Raw genomic sequence first — 22,300 nt, 5'->3', positions numbered from 1 at the left:
GAGCTTAAGGGAAGTGACCTTTTGCAGACAGTGAGGAGAGGAAAGAAACAAGCCTTTGGTATTACAGAACCAATCTGAAGTGTTTTTGAGTTACAGGCCAAAAAAAGAGATGAACTCCTGACCTTGAAATTTATAGGCACTTGACTATTCATTCTAAGAGAGCATTTGCCATCTTTCTGAGCCTCTCAGCTTCACCTAATCACCTAAAGCTAGCATACATTTTCCAGTTTAAATAACAGCCATATTCTGTAACTAAAGGGGGGGGGCGGAAAAAGCTCTTTTCCAAAAATACACTCTGCCGCAGAAAGAAGACACTTTTCCAGAATACTAGAAAAATCCCCACCAATGCGATGCACATCTACCCTGTACATCACTATTCCTGTGATGACACCTAGTGCTTCATTTTCCCCCTGTTTTCCATGCACAGGCCGGGAGACCGACATTCCTGAAGGGATGGTCCCAGAACAGACTGCCTGTAAGAGGCAGAGAGGAACCAATTCACAGGGATGATCAGCACCTGTCTAAAGAGCAGAAACAGTGCTGTTACCAATCATAGAATCATAGAATGGTAGGGGTTGGAAAGGACCTGACATTTACTTTGGCATCCTTGATCTCTGGTTCTGGCTCACCAGAAGTAAGGGATACTGCAGAGCTGGTGTGCTGCATGGCTGTGCCAGGGCTTGTAGCCTTCTTGGTCATCAGCCTGGTGGGGTGGGATGACAGGCCATGTTGCCTAGCAGTGATGGGAGGTGGCACCAGGTGCTTTGTTGCCATTTGGCCCTTGACTGAACCACTTTTCCCCACAGAACCCTCTCAAGGCTGACAGCTGTTCAGTGGCCTTCATGCAAGGCTGCTCGGGGAAAACAAGTTTCTCTGGTGGCAGTGGAATTGGTGAAGAATTACAGTCAGCCCAACAGGAAGACTGAAGACCATGCAGAAGTGCAGGAGCAGTGAGCATCCAGCAGCATCTGCAAAATTTTCCAGCATGGGTAAAGCTTGGCCAAATTCACCCCAGTGCTGTGGGCTTGCATTACCAACAGCAAGACTGGAAAGTACATGCCTGTTAATTAGTGGTGAGGATAAAATATTTCTGAAATAAGGCATATTTATACATGGTTCCATGTTGCTAAGCACAGCTTAGGGAAAATAAATAAATCAACCAATGAAGGCACATTCATTTACTCTTACATGAGCCACAAAGATGAAATGCCTTTTTTAATGGTGCACTACCATAGTCCCCCTGCAAACACAGTATGGTTGCCAGGGTGCAAGCTGAGCCATGTGGCTAGCCCAGACCTCTCAGACCCAATTTGCAGCTGCTTTGTTAGCTTGTGAGTGGAAACTGTTTCTCAAAAGTTTTTTCACAGATGATATGTGTTGTGTTGTACACTCTTCTCACCCCATCTTATCTTCTGGAGTTACTGATTTCCCAGTGACCCCCAAAGGTGTGAGGGCACATCTGCTGGCCTGGGCACAGGCATAATGGCAGCAGATCAGCTTCTTGAGGAAAGAGGAGCAAGGACTGAGTTACGGGGATAAATGCCTCTTTCCTTTGGTATACATGCCTCAGTATAGCTAACATTTTTGGTATATGATGCTTACAGTGGGTGAACAGGGTGCAATATTTTGACGTTTTATCCCAGAGCGGGCTGAAGAGCCAATACCCCCCTACGAGGGTTTTGGACCAGCACATCTCTGGTGGCACAGGGCTGTACTCTTCCCCCCTGCTCTGTAATAGGCTGCTCCACTCTTCTTCGCCATCCCGGCCTCACATGATGATAGGTGCTGATGTCACAATTGGCCAATGAGGCATGAGGGGTGACTTCAAGTGCCCAGTACCTCCAGAACAGAGGAGACAGTGGCAGTACCATCTCCATCGTCATCAACTTCACTGCCAGCTTGCTCAATCAGGTAAGCCAGGTCCACAGCTCCCAGAGAGGGTGGGAAAGATGGTGGAAAACTATCTGGATGGCTGAGCCCAGAGAGTCATGGTGAACAGAGGTAAAGTCAGTTGGCAGCCAGTCACCAGTGGTGTTCCCTAGGGCTCAGTGCTAAGGCCTATTTTGTTTAACATCTTTAGAAATTATCTGAGTGAGGGGATCAAGTGCACTCTCAGTAAATTTGCTGATGACTCCAGGCTGGGCAAATGCTTGAGGACAGGAAGGGTGTTCAGAGGGACCTGGACAGGCTGGAGTGATTTGCAGAGGCCAACTGCATGAGGTTCAACAAGGCCAAGTGCTGAGTCATGCACTTTGTTCACAACAACCCTAGGCAATGCTACAGGTTTGGGGCAGAGTGGCTTGAAAGTTGTCTGTCAGAAAAGGACCTGGGGGTGTTAACTGACACCCATATGAACATGAGCCAGCAGTATGCCCAGGTGGCCAAGAAGGCCAATGGCATCCTGGCCTGTATCAGAAACAGTGTGCCCAGCAGGGAAGGGATTGTCCCCTTGTACTTAACACTGGTGAGGCTGCACCTCAACTACTGTGTCCAGTTCTGGGCCCCTCACCACAAGAAGGACATTGAGGTGCTGGAGCATGTCTAGAGACAGTCAGTGAAGCTAGTAAGGGTTCTAGAGAAAAGTCTGATGTCTGAGGGAGATGGGGATGTTTAGCCTAAAGAAGAGGAGGCTGAGAGGAGTCATGATGGCTCTCTACAGCTACCTGAAGGGGAGTTGTAGTGAGGTGGGGCTTGATCTCTCTAGTCATGAATGACAGAACCTGAGAAAATGAGTTCAAGTTGTGCCAGGGGAGGTTTAGATTGGACATTAGGACGAGAGGGTTGTTAAGCATTGGAACAGGCTGACCAGGGAGGTAGGGGAGTCAACATCCGTGGATATATTTAAAAGATGCATAGAGGAGGTCCTGAGGAATATGGTTTAGTTTAGTGATGGGCCCGGTAGTGTGAGCTTAGTGGTTGGACTTGATGATCTTAAAGGTCTTTTCCAACCATAATGGTTCTATGATTCTACAACAGGTTCTGAGAGGTACCCAGCAAGGTCCCTTGGAGCCTCCTTGATATCCTTCATACTCACAGCACACAACCTCCTTGGTTTTTGCTCTAGAGAAGTGCAGACCCACACAGGATTTATGTTAGATGGAAGTTTGCAAACAGCCTTGAGACTCAGGGCCTCTGGGTGAAGCACAAGGGTGTAGGAGAGGCTGAATGTTTCAAAAAGGTTCAAAGTTGTCTCACGGGTAGCAAGACTTAGCTGCTGAACTCATGATGAACTAATTTACTGTCTCAGCAATGACTTTTATGTACTCAGAGATCCGCAATACCTGTTTGCAGTGGTCTGAGTTGGTCAGTAGTGGAAAATTTACTGGTGTTAGGATGACAACCTAATTCAGGGGACAATGTAGGGGATGACTATGGTGGGGAGAACTCCTTGATGACTGCTTGCAAGGACTCTTTATTCTCAACTATCAGGCAAAGCATAAATCAGCTTAAAAGGCAGGCATTTGTTATTAAACAACAGCCTAACTGAAACTTGTGTTTTAAAAGCTCTGGATGCCTTGTTCCTTCAAATGTAGCAGTCATTAATTCATCCTAGAGCCTCACCTCCACTTCCTTGCCTTGCCTTGGGTTCTAACCCATCCCTGCCCTGATCCTGCCTGGATATCAGACGTTTTGTGACATCATAACCTATGTGGTTGCCATGGTGGTCTTGTGGTGGATATTCGTGGGTGGTGCCCCTTGCTCTGCTGGAGACAGGGTGTGTGGGACATGAGTGTATGTCCAGCAGCTGCAGAAGGTCTTCATCTCCTTCTCTGCTAACTTCTCCACAGCAGCAAGATGTCAGAGGTGGAAAACACCTTCCGTAAATTTGCAGTTTACGGTGACACATCCGCGAGTGGCAATGAAATGACAGGGAAAAACTTCTCCAAGTTGTGCAAAGAATGTGGAGTGATGGACGGGAAAGCCGTCACCAGCACTGACATCGACATCGTGTTCAACAAAGTCAAGTGAGTATCAGAGGGAGGCATGGTGGGGAGCAGAGCTGGGCAGGAGGAAGGGTTGATGGGAGGCAGCAGGCAAGCTCCTGTGTGAGGGGCAGCCGTGGGGCTTTCCAATTCTGCTGCCACCTGGCAGACAGGTCAGTTTGCTCTGTGTGTGTCTTTGCCACAGGACCAAGGGTGCCCGCACCATCACCTTTGCTGAGTTCCAAGAAGCCATGAAGGAGATGTGCAGAAAGCGCTTCAAGGGGAAATCACCAGAGGAAGCACTGCAGGCTGTGTATGGCCTCATTGAGGGGAAGGAGCCCAGCAACACGGGTGCCACGGTGAGTATGGGTTTCTTCAGCTGCTGCATACCTTGGGCTGCCATGGAACCATTCGTTCTTCTGTGGGAGTGGGTGCTGTCCTCACATATAGGGAAGAGATTGGTTGTGAGCTGTTTGCTAACATTATCCTCCTTTCTTGCAGAAAGCCACCAAGGCAGGTGGTGTTGAGAGACTGACAGACACTAGCAAATACACAGGCAGCCACAAAGAGCGCTTTGATGAAAGTGGCAAAGGAAAGGGCCTTGCCGGTCGCCAGGATCTGGCTGACAACAGTGGCTACGTGGCAGGCTACAAGGGAGCTGGCACCTATGACCAGAAGCACTAGAACTGAAACTGTTTAAGGAAACAAGGACTTCCCCCTAAAACATGTGAAAAAGGCAAATAAATATGCCATGCAACCATACTTTTTATGTTCTTTTACTGTGAATCCAACAGACTGGGAACATGTGGGGTGGGCACTGGGCGATGCTGAAGGGTGGTGTGGGTTCTCCATTTGACCACGTTTTGATTTCTGTGTGGAAAGGTTAGGTCCATGAACAAACTAGCCTTCTGGAAGGAATCCTGTGGGCCATCTAGTCCACTGTCATCACATTGCTTTGGATTTCCAACTATTTTCAGAGAATAATAGGTTAGTCTCTGAATCCTCACTCATTGTTATTATTCTTCCTACGCACTATACTTTTTACTGTGATTTTTTTGGACTTTGGGTGCAGTATGTTCATGTTTTTATATAGCCACTCTGGGTTACATTTGGGTTGATAGTGTCTGGTGGCAGATAGATCACCAGTGATGCCTGATCACAACTTGAAACTTACTCTTACATGGCATAGGATGCAACATGTATCACACTGTGGAGAGGGAAGGGATATCAATAACACCAGCTCTTGCTTTTTTGCTTTCCCCTTCTCCCAGTTTAAACCCTCTCACTCATTCCTAGCACTTGTCATGGTTACTTATTACTATTTTCCCAGGCTTCAGGATGCTGACAGCTGAGGAAGAGTTTCAGAGCCAGAGGAAAGCAAATAAAGAGCTATGGTGTGGGGAATAAGGAAGGAAGGAAGGAAGGCCTATGTGGAGCATAGCAGGCCCTCTGTACTCAGGAGGACTGCTTACAAACTCTGCCTGCACTCAAATCCTTTCCTCGGCTCCTCTCTCCCTCTCTGCCTCTCAGCCTCAGTGCTATGGTTGCTTATGAGAGCTCTGGTGCTGACAAAAATCATACAAAAATCATAAATGCACTTGTTCTTTCCCCCTAGCATTTCTTCAGATTGGTAGGACTAGCACGCCCCTTGTCCCTGTTTCTGGATCTTTGCCTGTGTGGCCAGTTTTGGACTATTCAGTGTGGGCACCCATCCAGGACACGCTTCTGTGCAGCAGAGAGATGTGAGAGGCTCCTTGGGTGTGTGTCCGGCTCTCAGTCTACCAGGCCTGCCATTCCTGCAAAGCACGTTCAGTCTCCTGGATTTAGCATCCAGGACATGCTAAATCAATCCTGGATTTAGCATCATTGAGCTTTTGGGGACAACTGAAACAGCACCTTTGCTGTTAATAACATAGAAATTGAGTGAATCTAGAAATTAACAGAGCTCAATAATTTACTTGCTTTCTGTCTGCTGTCCCTCCTTACCAATGACCTTTTAAACCACTTTAAAAATTATCCATTGTAATCTAGGAGGTTAAGAGGTTTGGTGACTCGGGGATATGTGGCAGAAAGACCTGTAGAAAAGTAAGCAGGTACATTAGGTGTAATTGGCAGGGTCTTGGTAACTAGAGATGGCAGGGGTGACCTGGGAGGAGGAGGTCACAGACCACCCATCCTGTGCTGGCCCACAACCTCAGCAGGGCTGGAGCAAAGAGATGCCACCAGCAAGGGCTGGAGCAAAGAAACCCCTTGAGCTAGGGCAGGCACACAGAAGACACTGGAGGAGGTATGACTCCAGAGAGACTGCAGCTGGTGAAGAAGGTCAGAACAGAGCAGTGCAGTGAGAAAAAAGGAGCAGGAAAAGAAGAGGAATGACAGCAACTGACCCCAATCTCCTGTGACACCTACGGCCTCCACAAAGGTCCTGAGGGGCTGGGAGGACAGGGAAAGGGGCAGAAGTGTCTGAGGGCAAGCTGCTATATTTTCTCTAAGATTCTGTTTAATTACTCATTTTCTTTTCTCAATATAAAAATTGATAAAGTTTCTGTTAGTTGACAATAAAATAGCATGTGAAGTTCAGACACAAAACCGCTTCTTTGCCTAAGACAGTAGGAAAGGAATATGGTGAAATGGAAAGAACAGAACTGGAATACATGTAAAAAAAATTAGACCTCATGCTTGCTTTTATGTTTTTTTTAATAACTCAGGTCTCTAAAAAACATATTCAAGGTGGCTGTCCTCAGCAATGCTGTCTTGGTACATCATGTCTTCTTCAACAGTTTAAGCAAAGTCCCTGTAAATTAAGAGATAATAGGATGTTGCACTATAAAGTTAATACACTCAATAAAACAATGACAGAAAATTCCCATATAGCTTTGCTTTTGGTATCATAGGACTCCTTGTTTATATACTGTCAGGAGGTAAATGCAACAAATATTAATATCTCAGAGCTATGATTGCTATTCCTGATGCTTTCCCTTATTACTTCCTAAAGTGGCTCTACTCATCCTGTTGCTCTTAAAATGCTCCTGCAAACAGACAGCTAAGAGGCTGCAGGGCTGTAGGATGGTGCCTCAGACCAGCTTAAACAGCTCTTTAAGCTTTGCTTTGGTGTGTAAGTTGTCCCCTTGTCTTCCTGCGATGAAGGGATGATTCATTTTTTTCCTCACAACATAGCACTTTGTGGGGAGCATCACTAGTGCACGTTACAGTATAATCAAAGACACAGGTTTGAGGATCTCCCTGTATTTTGCACACCCTTTCACCCCTAAAAACTGATAAACACATGATGGGTGGTAATCAGCAGGGTTCTGCTGATGTTTGGTGTTCTATTCGAAAGGCGTACCAGTTTCATAGGCTCAGCAGTATATTACCACCAAACAATGCAGTTTTCAAGCATAAGATGTAGACACCAGCAGTCTTTCAGCTGTATCATCATGTAGGTTTGGTGTGGCATCTGATGTCTCCATTCCTTCTAGCTGCACTTCAAAGACCTTGGACCTCTTTGTTCTGGGGGAAGACAAGGACTAATCCCAATAATCAAGCAAACTTTGAGTGTATTTCTTTGTTCAGGCCTTTGCTTCACTGTAATTAAATGGCTCAAGAAATTGCTCAGATACAGTTCTGCAAAGAACTGTACAAAGAAAGGAACTGAAATTTGACTGAACAAAGACAGGAATGTGTCATATTATTAGTTTCTTTTTATATACATACACATCTATCTGTGTCAGCTTTGGGAACAAACCGAGAGCTTTCTACTCGTGCTTTCTGGTTTGCATTAACTCGGGTACAATGTGACATGGGAGAGTGAATTTCTGAGATGTGATTCAATCTGTATTTCATCCTGTAATCTAACTTGTGTAGTACTCCAGCACCAACAAGAATCACTACTTGTCCTGCCTATTCCTTAAAAGTAGAAACCACAGAAAGATGAGGAATGCCATGCTCACTCCCTACAGTAGCTACAGAGTGGAGAGATAAAAAGGAAGTAATGGTTGACTGAAGAGTTTAAAAATAGTACCTGATAACTACATGGCCCTGGGGATACTGTAACACCAGTGAATACAGGATTTTAAAATAGCCAGATACATGTCTCAGTGACAGAGTCAACAATGCATTTTTAAAAAACAGAAAAACCCTGACAAGTTTATGCTCTAGTGCACTGTGAGCCTGCAAACACTGAGGTGGCTCCTCATTGCAAGGTGTGTGTGTGGTCCTCTCACAGGGCTGCTGTCTGATACTAAATATCTCTACCATTTTGTCTTTTTTCTCTCTAGGAGGCTCTATTATCTAGAAAACCAGCCATGCTGGGAGAAAGAAGTTAGGAACAACCCTTTGAGTGGTGGCTGAAGTTTATTGTACATCACTTTTCTGTCCTTGACCTGTCTTTTGCCAGTCAGAGGGAGTGTGAAGGCTTTAGGTGAGGGCTGGCTGTTGGCACTTCTCATGTAAAAAGCATAGGTTTCCATAGCTGTTAGGAGAATGAGCCTGTGGAAGCTACTAGAACAGAAATGTAGCTACACATATATAAACAGTGTAGTTTGGGGGATTTACTGGCAACAGTGGAAAACCTGCTGAATCAAAATGACATTGATTATCTAGGTGTATATGGGAAGCAGTGGCTCCAAATTACACATCTGATGGGAAATGAAACATCAAACCAAACCAGTCAGTCAGTTTACAACTATTCCAAAGCAGAGTGGAAAACTACCGCTAAGTCCTGCTCTTTGGCAAGCTCAGTGAGCTTGTTCCTCTGGTGATGTATCTTTGCCTCCTCCAGCCATTCACCTTCACACAGCTTCACTGCTACCTGTAGAAAGACAAGACCAACATTAGCAGCTCTTTGACAGCTCATCTTTCCTTCAGGGTACTGAAGGTGGGAACTGATACAACAGCCAGACAGAAATAATTTAGTAACATTGATGAAATCTAAACACAAATTAAAGCAAGAGACAGTTTTAACAGGCCTCTGCAGCCTGTTCTGTCATTCAGGGATGCACGTACATCCTAGCACTTTTGCTACTGCTGAAACTGTTACCATTTCAATTTAGCAAAGCAGGAAGAAGAAAGAACAGATGTTGAAGTCAATGCAGCCACTGACTGTTGGCAAGGCAGAACTGAATAGCCATGTAAAGTAACACTTGCACTGCAGAGAGGGTTGATGGCTCACATTGTTTTCTGTGGTATTGAATCCTTTACTGCAAAGTTGTTTGTTTTGCTGTTGTTGTTGCAGCTTGCATTTCTAATATGTCAGAAGCACAGAGAGCTCAGCGTTCTGCTTACAGGCCTGCTGTCACACAGGTAGTGCCAGCTGGGCTGCTGCAGCTGTACCTGTGTGGCTGTGGCACACTTCCCTCCAGAAGACCTCAGTTGTAGTTAAGCAAGGCTTGGACCCAAAAGGCACTTAACCCTAACAGTTTGTGGCATTTGCAATGGTGGACAGATGTGGGTAGTGAGTGACCAGTGTACGTTTATCCTGGGCTGGTTACCCAGGTGCTATTTGCATTTGAAATGATGAATTTTAACAGACAGCACACCTAACTGCCTCTTCCTTCCCCTGCTTCTCCGGTTATCCAGAAATGTGCGTGTCTCCACTGCCTCAGGGAAGAACTAGTGCAGAGTTAATTATATGCCTAGTGGCTATTCATCTCAATTAACATATATACAACAGGAGAGAAAGAATATCCATTTTGAGATTGATGCAGAGCGCACCAGCCTGGTTTCAGAACGCTCTGGGTGGCTGGAGGACTGTTGTTTTCAGTTGGGTTTGCACTATGTCACTCTGAGCGCAGTTTCACAGGAATGCATGGTGTAATACAAGCCTGAGGGAAGATGTGTATGCCATAGGCTTTACTCTTTTTTTTGTTTGTTTTTTCTGTTTTCCCCCAGCTCCATTAATCAATCTACCCAAGAGATGATTTCTTTCCCTACACACTTTGTCTTTCAGATTGTTGCTTCATGATTTACTCTCACACCCTCCCTTCCCAGCAACAAACCTCGGCAGGTTAGTGGTGTTTGTGCCTCAGCCTGCGGCTGCCCATTGCTGCTGAGGGCCTGCCAGCCACACTGACAGCAGAGACGGTGCCCAAAGGCTGCTGCACTGCAGCACCATGCTGCAGCCTCACACTGCACCGTGCAGCACTGGGACATGCTGCTGGGGAATGGTGGAAGAGGCTCATTTCCATCTGAGTCTGGGATTGCTTTAAGCCTGGTACTGTTTTTCTTCACTGTCAAGAATCAGATGGTGTGGTTTTTCTCTCCCTCTTTTTTTTTTTTTTCCCCCTTCTCCATTTTTTTTGCACGACTCACAGGCTTTCCATCATTACTAAACTTAGGGTTGTTAATTACCATTGCTGGTTAACAGCCCCCTCTACTGTTCAACCCAGATGCTGCCATCCCTCACACCATTCTATGGGACATAACTGTACCTTTCTACCCACGCTCCTCCATTGCTGGTATCACTTAAATGACAAGGGGACAAAGAGTCTCACAAACCTTGGTTAATCATCCACATTTAAGTATACACAATATAAATCATTGACAATTTATCTTCACAGGGAACTTTGCTTCACAGCAAGTAGCAAATGGATGAGCAAGTTCACTCATGCTGCACAGGCACGGGTAGAAGAGAGAGTGCCAGAAATATTTGGATAAATGCATCAGTCTAACACTGTTCAAGTATTGCCCCCTCCTGCCAGGGCCAGCCCACATCGCAGCTGCACAGCCTGGCTCCTAGACACGCTCTTCATCAAATGTACAGTTCTGACTGTAAGCATTTCAGGTAAGAAAATGATGGGTATTTTTCTCTCTCTGATTAAAAACGCCCCTTTTGCAGACTGTTTGAAGCAGGGAGGTTGTGCCAAGGTTTAAGAAGTTTAGGTGGGTCTTTATGGGAAAAGGTGCATGGCATCCCATGCTCTGAAAGAACTCCATGATTTAGTAGATTGGAGCTCTAACCAAAGCTGTAACTACACTGTGTTTTACTTCACTGAAAAACCCATTTAACCTGCTGTCAGGGTTTAGACCCATCAGGGAACAAAAGACCAGGATTAGCCTCAAGTACCAAAGACCTGAGAATTGCCAAAGGGCAGGGAGAGCTTAATTGCCTCTTAAGGTTCAGGATAAAACAGACCAGGCTACTCAGCTTGGGGAAGAAAACAATCCAAGGCCAACTAAAGCATAACCATAAAACCCCAAAACATAACCAAAATAAAACACAGAGTGGTACAACAATGAAGAGTCCGACCAGAACACCTTCTCCCCACCCCTCCCCACTCCACTAGGGCTCAGAGCCCTGATCCCAGTGGTTTTATCTCCTCCCCCTCTGAACGGCTCAGGGACGCTGGGAGTGGGATTTCAATCAGTCTATTCCTGATGGCTTGTGCCATTTGTCTCTTCTCAGGGCAGGTGGGCTCTGCACCAGTCCTCCCTCCAAGTCCGTGAGGTACCTCACACACAGCAGCCCTGCACGGGCTGCTCTGACGTGTATTTATCCCCAAAGGCTGCAGCTCCTCTCTGCCTCTCGTGTGGGGCTGCTCTGCGGCACACAGGCTCTCCAGCATGGCCTGGGCCATGGCCGTCTCCCCACACAGTCCCTCACCCGTCCAGGCTCACTCACATGGAGCTGCTGGTGCTCCTCAGTCCTGCCATTGCACTCTGTGCGTTGCAGGGGCACAGCTGCATTCTCACCACGGCTTGCAGAGGGGTCTCTGGTCTGGTGCTCCTCCTTCCTTCCTCCTTCTCTGACTGTGGGGTCCGCGTGGTCGCCTCCATCTTGTATCACTCTTACACCTCCTGCCAGCATTTCAAATTCCCGTCCCCTAAATAGTGATGGCAGAGGCGCCAGATTGGCCCAGCCGGGCCGGAGGCGGGTCTGAACCCAGGAGCCGGGGGAGAGTCCAAAAACTCTTTACTACATCCTGTTACCATGCAAAAGCTGCTCCTTGCTGTTCTCACCTGTTCCTTCTTACTCACACCAGCCTCCTTTCACCCATGCTGCCATTTGTAACCTCTCAGCTCTGCTGTGACTATTACTTCTGGGGCTAAAATGCCAAAAGGCATTTCTGACAAGAGCAGTTTTAAAAATAACAATAACGAAATCCAGACAAACGACTAAAAGCTGCTGATGGTAGAGTCCCACAGGTGGCAAAGTGGAACCATTAGGCCAGATTTGCTACACAGGAGACCGCATGCAGGAGTACAGCCACGGTCAGTCAGTCACTGACTCCAGCTGCCTCAAGGTAAGTAGGTGCTTGAAGAGTTGTCCACCCTTCAGCTTTTATTGTTTATCATTCAGATTCACATTCAGGCCCACCCAGTCTTTGCCTTCCTGAGGATGTGAACTTGCACCAAAACTTAACCCTTCATAGCTGACATCTATCACGCAGAAATCCTTGGACAGTTGATATGCTGCATTAGCTCCTGACATCTCCAGCCTTCCAGATCTTGCACAGTGCTGCCAACAGGCAGTGTTTGGAGAGGCTTAGGTGTTATAACAACATGCTTTTTTGGGGAGATTTTCCTCCTAGTCCTGAATAGCTCCAAAAGTAGCCCGGACTTCAGTGGGCTTATCAAGTCACATCAAGTACCTCTCACTGTCAACAGGGAAAATTCAATCGTTCACAACAATCAGTCACTGAGAAAACATACATGCTCTGCACAGCATTAGAATTTTTTAGGAAGCACTTACATATTAAAAGAGTCTCATTAAAACAACCTATTTTGTAAAACAGTGTCTTTAATGTAAATTTTAAAAATTAATCCATTTATTTCACAATATTTTATTTTCTCATTGTAAACTTTTACTACATTATAGCAAAGTCAAAAAGAATCAAATAATATCAGAAAGTGACATTCACTCAGAAGAGGGGAAGAAACACTCCTATTTTGTTATATCCTGTAACACTTTCAAAGACAGAGTGAGAGGGGTACTTCGAGACATCTGTCTCTCAGGGAAATCAAGTACTGTCACTCGCTGGCTAGCAGAGATTCGTGCAATTTGTTTATAACTAATATCCCCATGAATGTACTAGTTGCACATGTAGAGCTAACAACTTCTCTGCAGAAGAATTAAAGCGACAAAACAGCTCCATATAACTATGGCTAACACAAGCTGTTCTTGTAGAAAAACGTTTCTTAAAAACAAAACAAAAAATAAATCATCTTCAACAAAAGTCATGTTTGGTCACATTGGAAACGTAGTCTATTGTACTCAGCATCTTTGAGTAGCATAGGACTCCTGAAGTGTCTTCCATTGGACATCCAATATTAAACTACCAAAAATCACCAGTGATATCTTGTTTTTTTTTTTTTTTAAATAGACCATAAAATTAGTAAAACCAAAATATTACATAACTCCTGCATCTGTTTATAGTCATCTGTTAAAAAAATTATTTCACACGTTCCCACTATAATTACTAGAGAAAAACATATCACCACATCTCTAAGAATAACCTGTTCACAAAATAATTAAACACATTAAAACATTAAAATGTTTAACCAGCCATACACAATAAATATATCTAACTGTAAATCTTACTCTTTACACTCTTCTAAATATCCGTTTATCTAGTAAATACAATGTAAGTTGACACCTGAGATACACTGAAATGCCAGTAAAGTAGCTGCTTGTGGTAAGTGATAGAAATGTTGATACCTGTAACTTTTAAAATGAGATTGGACAAAGAAAGCGTGTGGGTACAAGTAGAATCAGAAGTTGATTACATGATTTGTTATTACCATTGCTATACTTGCACATTAATGGAGAAGAATGGTGCGTAACAAAAGAGTGCTAAGACAATTACCTTCCCCCCCACCCCGCCCAGGAAAAAATACTGAGATTTAGAAGGCCAAAAGTGAACTTGATGCCCACAAGCTTGTTTTAAAATATTTGAGCTATGGGTGAAACTTACCTTTAGAGGCAATCAGGTGTGGCGAATTTTAATAAATACTTCTCAAGAAAGGCTTGAAAAAAGATAAAAATGATTGCCATTCAAAATGCAACGAGCTTTGGTACACCCAAAGAGATACATGGAAAAGTCATCTCCGGGGAAGGCTGAAACAGTACAGAGAAAGGAAAATACTGCTCCATCACCTTTCAATGTAAGGCTCTCTTTTCAGGAATGCAGTGATGGACTGTATGTTAAAACTCAGATTACTTTAGGTGTTGACACACTTTGTTCCAACATGAGAGCAAGCCCCTGAGTTCCTAGGTTTCATGAGGAAAGAAAAAAACAGCTCCCCGAGGGACAGCTGAGAACTTCAACATGAGCTGAAGAATGAGAGAAGCTGGTTACATTTAAAGGAGAAGACCATGTTAGAAATTCACATCTCCCAGTTCTCTTCTGCCTATATTACTGAGAAGAATGTCATTCTGTTTTAAAGGGGCTTAGGGGTAAAATAAAACGTTGTCAGTCAAACCAACTGACACATTTTCACAGTGAATTTCTTTCACAGTGAGAAGCATTTATGCTATTCTTCCTTGGGGAGGGGTAAGTCTGGAACAACTCTTAATGCATGTAAATTCCAACCCACATTCAAACAGGTGAGAGGAACAGGGCTGGAAGGTATTAAATAGGTTTTACATGACTACAAAATGTAATGCCAATGAAGCTGTAAATAAAACAAAATGGAATGTAGCAAAAGTATAAGCATCTGCTCTGATTTTCTTGCTGCTTGCTTTTGGGGCCTCTCCACTTTCAACACTCTGTTTTGGGGATGGATATTACGCAGAAGGCAAGAAAAAGCAACCCTACAAATGCAGGGCTTAGCCTTGAGCTTCGCAGGGTGACAGTGGCAGCACAACAATCCGAGTCACTTGGTTTCGGAAACTGGAGTGCCTCTCAGAGGGTGGTGGCTGCACGAAGGGAGCTGCTGTTCTTCATGTCGTTCTTTAATGGGAAATGTCGTAATAGTAGTTTCGCAATCTCATCTCCACTGCCACAAATCCTGGTCGGTCATCGACACTGTGGGAAGATGACACACATCATTGAGTGCGAGGGAGCAAGCTGTGAAGGTGCTCCAGACCTGGCCTCAGGGACAGCTTGCTTAAGGCAGCTCACAACGTTTTACGGCTACTAAAATGATGCTATGTGTGGTTATTGTCACTACAGAGCATTCAGCCAGTGGATTTACTGTCACGCCTGTTACTTCGTACTTGGTGAAGGTAATACCAGAAAGAAATAGTAAATCACCTCTGTTTAACTTTCTACCTTATTTATTCCAGTAAAAAACTAAAGAAAAGAATATTTGTTGTGCAGTGTCTGTCTTACAATGGGCACTTCATTCATACAGCATGGCTTGGCCCTGCTGGGGAAGAAGCCTATGCATACCCTATACAGCTGTACCAGCTTTCTCTCCTCAGTATCCGCAACTCTTCACTGATTTCAGAGGACACAAACTAAAAACAACTGCTTACAGTATTACATTATATATTAAGACAGTTGCACCATCTGACTTGAGTCACCTTTGTAAATTTCATCATCTTTCATGTATTAAAAGTATTTGGGCAAAACCAAATAGAAAGCAACAGGCTTTATGGTATGTTTACTAAACATAACAAAAAAATGACCCCTTTCAGTCTACAACTATTACATCATTCTCTGAGTCAAATCAAAAGGCAAAAAGCATTTTACAGCTCCAGATATTTTCTAGAGTACTAAGCATATCAAAATTAACAAAGAAGCAAAACTGAAGTACCACAGCTTCCTTAAATGGAATCCACAGACCCTTGCTGGACACACATATTCTCCAGGTGGTCAACTTTAAGAGTAAGTGATGTTCCAGTAGACTTTGGAGCTGTATGGAGACCTACCTATAGCTAAAAGTAACTTCAACAAAGTAGTTAAAAAATGATGTATCATAAAAAAATTCTAATTTTTTTTGCAATATAAAAATAAAACAAGACTATCAGGGAGGCTTTTTCCTTTCTCTTTTACAGTTCTAACTTCAGAATTGTTATTGATCAGAAAACAATGTTTTTGACGTATTAGGTATGATCTGAAATGACTTTTTGTCTCCCACCAATAGGAAGCCAGTGTGGGACCCAATCTGAGTATGTTCAGAAATGAGAGAAGAGAAAAATAGGAAAAAATAACCAATTATTGAGGAATGATGAATAATTTGCCAATATAACTTTGAAATTTCAGTAATGGAAAAGTCTTGGAAATGAAACTAAATATAATCCAAAACGACACAAAAATATTTGCTGAATTTTAAACTTTCTTTTTAAAATACATCAGACTGACCTTTTTATGGAATTACTTGTTTTTTATGACAGCCTATTTTTTGTATATAAATGCCCCAGCAGAATCAGCTGTACAAAATCAGCTTCTTGTAGTACACAGAATAACTGAAAATAATTTTCACTTTGGAAGTGCAACTGACAGCTTAGCTTGGAGGTTGGTTGGAAGCTAAACACCAGCTTAAGCTATGTATTTTGAAATACATCCCACTACCATCACCACCCCTTCCTCCCCTTACTGGCTATTAATTAAGTAGATTAAAATATACTTCCATTAAAAGAGAGAGCATCAGATCACACTCACTTGTATGTCCAACATAATTTCATCAGATCATAGACTTCTGTTGGACAGACCTCGGGACGTTCCATTCGTTCTCCTCTTTCAATCATCTGTGAAACTTCACCACCTTTCATTCCCTGAAACAGTGTGACCAGAATGGTCATACAGCCTGCAAATGGTTACAGCACACATGCTAGTATGAAACAGAGGTCTGGAGCTGATTCTTGGGCTATCCTTTGACTTGCTTGCTGAAAGAAACTGGACGCTAAGGCTTGCTTTGGACTGCAGTAACCCTTTTCAGATAGGAAAAGGCATTGGTTCAAATTTTCTCTGAATTTTTATAGGAAAAAACTGTCATAGAATTAACTCACCTTATATGGCTTTTGTCCATAAGAGAAAGCTTCCCACATTAAAACCCCAAAGCTCCAGACATCGCTTTTGCTAGAGAATTTGTAGAAATTCATGCATTCTGGAGCATACCACTTGACTGGCCATTTTCCATGACTTTGTGCCTAAAATAATTTTTAAGAGAAAGGGGAAAAAAACCAAAAAGCAAGCGAGAGACATTGGTAAGCAGTAAACAACATTAGAATTCATATAAGCCAAGTTAACGTAGATCTGCACACATCTGTAGTAAATATCATAAAATTCCTGATGCAGGTGGCATTGGGGAGAACAGGTAGCAGCTTCTTCAAAAGTGTTACAAAATTGGCCCTAGTCTTCCACTTTCAAAATGATGCACTGAAATGAAATCTATGGGAAAGCAAAGCTCAACTAAATGACCTGCAGCCACATTTTTAGTGGCATTTAATTTAAAGTTGCTCTTCAAAAGTAAGACTTTTCATCGAGGCTTTCCACGTAGGGTAAGAGATAGGCACCCAGCTACCCTGAGTCTCTCACTGTTACTTGAAGTTGATGCTCCCTTTTGAAGCATGGCAATTGCCTTGTGGCAAACTGCAGTTTGATGAAATCACGCTGCAACGCTGTCACCTCAACATAAGTGTCAAGCCAGCCCAGCACAGTGCTAGATCCCCATTGCATTTTGTGGGGTTGTAAAGGGGACAGGCCTTTGATTCCAACTATCAAACCTCTGAGAAGCGGCTCTGGCTAGTAAAAGTGATTTAAGATGCTACTGCGTTTTCTGGCAGCCATAGGAAGGTTATCAGAAGGAAGTACGGGCTTGCTAGTCCTCTGCAGCCTTTCATGGTCTGGCTTATTAGTTTTACACAGCTAATGAAAGGGAATAGGCAGAAGAAGAAATAAGTTGAACTGCAAGAGCAATATATCAGAAAAAGAGATGCAGACACAATTAGAGCCTTTGTCTCCCGCAGAGGTTTTTGCCTTATTAAACATGGCAGTTATTTCAGTCCCTTTAGCCATACAGAGATCCGATGAATTTACAACCAAGCTAAACAAATTCTGCTTAGATCAGATGATTATTTACCCATGTTATCCTTTCAAAAACGTCCCTGAATTTTGTTATTTTAGTCAGTAACACAGCATGCTAGCCTGAATTTGCCTTTGACATGTTGAAAATCATTAAGTGCCCATAAGTTCCTATCTGCAACAAAGACCTTTTCCCCCTTTTGTATAAGGGAGTATGTCAATTCCGCTACAAATTTCACCCTTACAGTGACAAGTCTAACAAATGCAAATAGAAGCAATAAGCAAATAAGACACTAGCTTTTTCCTCCCTACACATGTCTTAGTGTTGATCACGCATTTTGAAAATCAGTGACCGACTATCAGGCTGTGAAATAACGGATGACACGTATCATTTCTAATTTTCAACTTTTAAAGACAACTGTACTTCAACTGAAAATAACCTTACATGAGCTACACTATTATGCAGCTTTCATGCCTTGTGACAACCTTACCTTGTAATAATTTTCATCAGCACTAAGAGCTTTAGAAAGTCCGAAGTCACTTATTTTGGCATAATGTTGCGTGACTAATAACACATTCCTTGCAGCCAGATCCCTATGAACAAAGTTATTCTCCTCCAGGTATTTCATCCCCATGGAAACCTGATGAACCAATTCTGTTATATTCTTCTCCGTGACATGCCTGAAAACCATAATTGAATTTTTAAGAGGTCAGGAGTTCATTTTCATGACTTTTCATAAGAGCTCAAATATAAATCTTTACTATGAGCTTCCCCACATCATACTAGGAACCTGATCCATTTACGTTTAGCTAACATTTAATTAGAACAGGTAGCATAAGAATGTCTTGACTAAGACGATGTGTGATCATATCAATAAATGAGTAATTGAAGGACATGTGAAAATTCTTTCATTTATTCAAAATGCACTATTTTACCAGAAACATTTGACAGTTAGGAGACACGTACAAGAAAATTATGTCCCAGTGAAGTGTAACTACAGTCACTAATTACGATATTAACAATAAGTCAATTTAAAATTGTCCTTAAAGAAAAAAAAAAAGGACTTGTATCTTTTTCCCCCCTTTGGATAAAACCTATGAAAAGGAATCAAAGCTTACATACCTATTTTTTTGCAAAAATCTGTTGAGTGGCCCTAGTTCAGCCATTTCCATCACTAACATCCAAGCCTCAGCTTCACATATGCCTATCATTCGGACAATATATGGGTTATCCAGTTGCTGCATTACATTTGCTTCTCTCAGTAATTCATCCTTTACAGCTGGATCATTACTCTCATTCTTCAGAATTTTTACAGCCACTGGCTTGGCACCCCTACAAAAAAGAATTCAGTTCTGGGACTAGCTTCTGAAAAATATGTGTGCAAATTCACACAATCCTCATCACAGGTTTCTGTGCACATAGCACAAACTATGACAAAAGACAACTGATGTTCAGAAGGGAAAAAACCCAACAGTAACATTTCTCTGTTAAATGGTCAGAAGGTAGCTAAGCAAAAGAGAGAGAATGGAAAGAACCTGAACATATTATAAATATTCATAAAAATGTCTTAACAAGCATTTGCGACAAAATTTTCTTGCCTGTTCTGGCAAGAAAAGCTAGAAAGTTCTTTCTAAGCATTGAGATACTCTGAGGGTGAGGCTACAACATGCAGCATTGCAAAGCCTCAAGATAGTGCTCTGAAATCCTGAGAAACCAAGCCTACTAGGGCAACCCTCAGCTCACACAACCAAGTGAAAGAGTGATTGATGAGATTGACAGAGCTCAAGTGTGAACAAGATTAGCTAATACACAAGCTGGGACCAGAGCCCATCAAATCCTTCAGAGTTTACTGGAATAAGAAAAATTCTTCCTGGCTCTGAAAACCTTGGTTAAAGAAATGTCTCCAGCTTCAAGCGGTGAGAGTGTATATATAATCTGCCCATGCATTTGAACAACATCCTGACAACATTTTACTATGAAAAGGCCTAAAGAGTCAGCTGCTCTCACTTCTGCCCATATAAACAGGATCTGTTGCTACTGCAATTACATGATAAAAGAGGTCCAAACAAGTACAGTCTTCTTGAAGCTCAGCATTCCAGCTTCAGTAAACAGATGTTTATCATACTCACTTTAAGTGAAAATCTCCTTGCTACAAGTGACCTGTCCATTGCATTCTACACAATTTCTCAAAGGAAGGCTGGGCAGTTGGGAAACAATGAGTAGCATGACCGTCTATACACACTATGGAGGAAGGCAGTGGACTTCCCACTCTGCTACCCCTAACACAAGATAAAATAGTCATAAGGGGCATTTCCCAACTTTATAGACAAAAATAATGTCTGAGAGGTAAATAAGCTGCAGGCAAAGAGGTCTGCAAACTTCTGCAAACAGAGGAAAAGAAAGTGACCATACGAGTGTATGTACAAAGAGAGAAACCAGTGAATGTTAGCCCAAATTACTTAGGTACAGTGTCATCCCAAGTGACACACAGAGACTACTGCTGCTCCAAAAAATGAAGACTAAAGCTTTCGCATATTAAATTCTATGAAAATAGAAGGAAACACTCACTTTTTCATCTTATAGAACCCTTTCTTTACAGTACCAAAGTTACCAGAGCCAAGTTCTCCTTCCTCCAAAGTTAACAACTTCCTGTCAAGAGTGACATTTTTTGGTTTCATCTCATCTGGATCAGCATATGGACTTTCATAGACCTCAGTATCCATGGGTAAAGCCTCTCTCTGATCACCTGCAGTTCAATCAATGAAAAAATTGGACAAAATGTGAGACATTTTTGCTGCCACAGCTACTGTATTTTTGTTGTTGCAGCTACTATATTCACCCTTTCTGTGTTCAGGATCATCCGTGTTTGACTTAGGAGGGCATTATGAAGAAACCACATGCAATCCAACTACAAGCACTTTAGAACACCTCAAAAGAGTGACTTCCACATGGTGATGTGCTCTGACTATTGAGCATCCAGGTTATGTGAAACCAGGAGGTTCATTGACAGAAGAAGTGTTAAAGGCTGGCTTTCCTTCTAAGTACTTCCCATTATCTACTCAGCCAGTTCTTCACTCAGAATGCCACCTTATAGACAGTTTTTTCTTAGACACCTTTAATTACATCTTACAGAAAGCCTGAACACCAGCTTGGCACTGTGGATGCAACAGAGCACAATTCTTTTCATGAACTGCACGGATGTAGCTTTTAGAGTCAAGAAAGTAATCATCTTTCCCTTCAACGTGGAAAAAGGGATTTCTGCTAGATGACTTGGTGTTACAGATGGCGACATCTGGCAGTTTCAGCTGCCAGTCTTGAGCTATGATAGTGGCTATAACAATGCACAACACAGAACAAAATATACACAATACAGAATGAAATATATGCAAGGAAAAAGTTGAGGGCAGATCTTTGGCCTAAAAAAGGAAATGGTATTAATGACAAATTACTCTGCCCACCTTTTTCTGCTCCTGGAAAACATCTGTTATTCTGCAGCACATAAGGATTAAAAAGTGCTTCATCTGGTGGGTGGCCCATAGATGGCTGAAACTAGAACACAAATTAAGTTTTTATATTTATCAATAAATAAGTTAAAAGCATTTTTTTCCCCCCAAGGACTATGACATAATGATTGCAAGAGACACAGAGGTGAGAATTAGAAAGTAAGGAAGGGATCCAACAAAGTTTACTTCATTCTGGAGGTTATTGCTTGAGTAAATATGCAGGCCAAATGAAACATACACTGCTAAAGCATTAAAAGTTCTTGCAAATATTTCAGAGTATATGATCTGAGAGAATTAACTGGAATGGGTCATGCACAAATCTTATTCTGCAGATACTAAATTTACACGTTTTTTTCAAATCTGCCTTGTAACATGAGTATTTGTAAGGATTTCTCTTTAATTTGTCCTTCCTCCCTCTTCAAGCAATCTCTCTCCATATCTAGGCCATGGAGAAACTCCTAGCACAAATGAAACAAAAAAATACTTCCCTGTTGCTCTTGTGTATGTATAGAGTGACTCTATCAGAAGAGACTGGGGTAAAAAGTAATTATTTTAATAGGTTTGTCTAATGACACGGACAAAATAATGGACCAGATACTAGGTCAGTCTGTCTGCTCTGAGGGGGAATAAAATGACCTAATTCTTACTATACTTGAACATCTGGTTCAAACACAATCAATCCCTCTGCCTCTACATTTTGTCAGAGGAATACCGTGGAGCACAAAAACCACTTCAGCTTAAACACAATGTTTTTCTGGAGCTCCTTGGATGAAGGATGAGTCTGGGATAATAAAGTATAGATGAATGAAATTTATAACTTGCCCTCTTTTTGACTGCAAACTGCCAGGAACAGGGAATCACAGAAGTTATTTCTGCAGCTTAGCCCCTCTTCTTTCTCAGTAGAAATTTTACTCTATTTTTGAATGACCTCACCCTGCTAATAGAGTGTTTTAAAACCAGAAATTC

The 22,300-nt window shown here is 42.7% G+C and overlaps 2 protein-coding genes across 7 annotated transcripts in view; one reads left to right on the top strand and one right to left on the bottom strand.

Moving 5' to 3' along the window:
* Positions 1–921: 921 nt before the first annotated feature.
* On the top strand, positions 922–4,685 carry LOC104557990 (tubulin polymerization-promoting protein family member 2). Of its 2 annotated transcripts, none has more exons than XM_010202415.2 (5): positions 922–989; positions 1,739–1,911; positions 3,789–3,965; positions 4,129–4,282; positions 4,425–4,685. In XM_010202415.2, exons 3-5 carry the CDS (start codon positions 3,796–3,798, stop codon positions 4,605–4,607), a joined length of 507 nt encoding a protein of 168 aa, XP_010200717.1. In that variant the 5' UTR covers positions 922–989; positions 1,739–1,911; positions 3,789–3,795; the 3' UTR covers positions 4,608–4,685. The 2 variants fall into 2 exon arrangements, with proteins under 2 accessions (XP_010200717.1, XP_061873678.1); XM_062017694.1 differs by lacking the exon at positions 922–989 and adding an exon at positions 1,048–1,073.
* Positions 4,686–12,663: 7,978 nt separating this feature from the next.
* The window catches only part of SYK (spleen associated tyrosine kinase), a 50,658-nt gene continuing 41,021 nt past the window's right edge, over positions 12,664–22,300 (bottom strand). For all 5 annotated transcript variants that reach the window (XM_062017729.1, XM_062017733.1, XM_062017734.1 and 2 more), the window contains 7 exons: positions 21,290–21,380; positions 20,400–20,577; positions 18,954–19,163; positions 18,322–18,511; positions 16,816–16,956; positions 16,469–16,581; positions 12,664–14,887 (listed from right to left, as the gene is read on the bottom strand). In XM_062017729.1, coding sequence (XP_061873713.1) covers positions 14,815–14,887; positions 16,469–16,581; positions 16,816–16,956; positions 18,322–18,511; positions 18,954–19,163; positions 20,400–20,577; positions 21,290–21,380 — 996 coding nt within the window. In that variant the 3' untranslated portion in view covers positions 12,664–14,814. The remainder of the gene's footprint in view (positions 14,888–16,468; positions 16,582–16,815; positions 16,957–18,321; positions 18,512–18,953; positions 19,164–20,399; positions 20,578–21,289; positions 21,381–22,300) is intronic.

The sequence above is a fragment of the Colius striatus genome, chromosome Z (assembly GCF_028858725.1).
Source record: "Colius striatus isolate bColStr4 chromosome Z, bColStr4.1.hap1, whole genome shotgun sequence".
NCBI classification, from domain to species: Eukaryota; Metazoa; Chordata; class Aves; order Coliiformes; family Coliidae; genus Colius; species Colius striatus.
Note: the sequence above shows the minus strand (reverse complement) of the source record. Positions and strands in the feature narration are given on the sequence as shown.

Bases quoted from the DNA above. Each gene is read 5' to 3' on its own strand.
- LOC104557990 (XM_010202415.2), top strand. From the start codon at position 3,796: ATGTCAGAGGTGGAAAACACCTTCCGTAAATTTGCAGTTTACGGTGAC. The intron at 3,966-4,128 runs GTGAGTATCAGA...TCTTTGCCACAG, and splicing joins ATCGTGTTCAACAAAGTCAA to GACCAAGGGTGCCCGCACCA. The intron at 4,283-4,424 runs GTGAGTATGGGT...CCTTTCTTGCAG, and splicing joins CCAGCAACACGGGTGCCACG to AAAGCCACCAAGGCAGGTGG.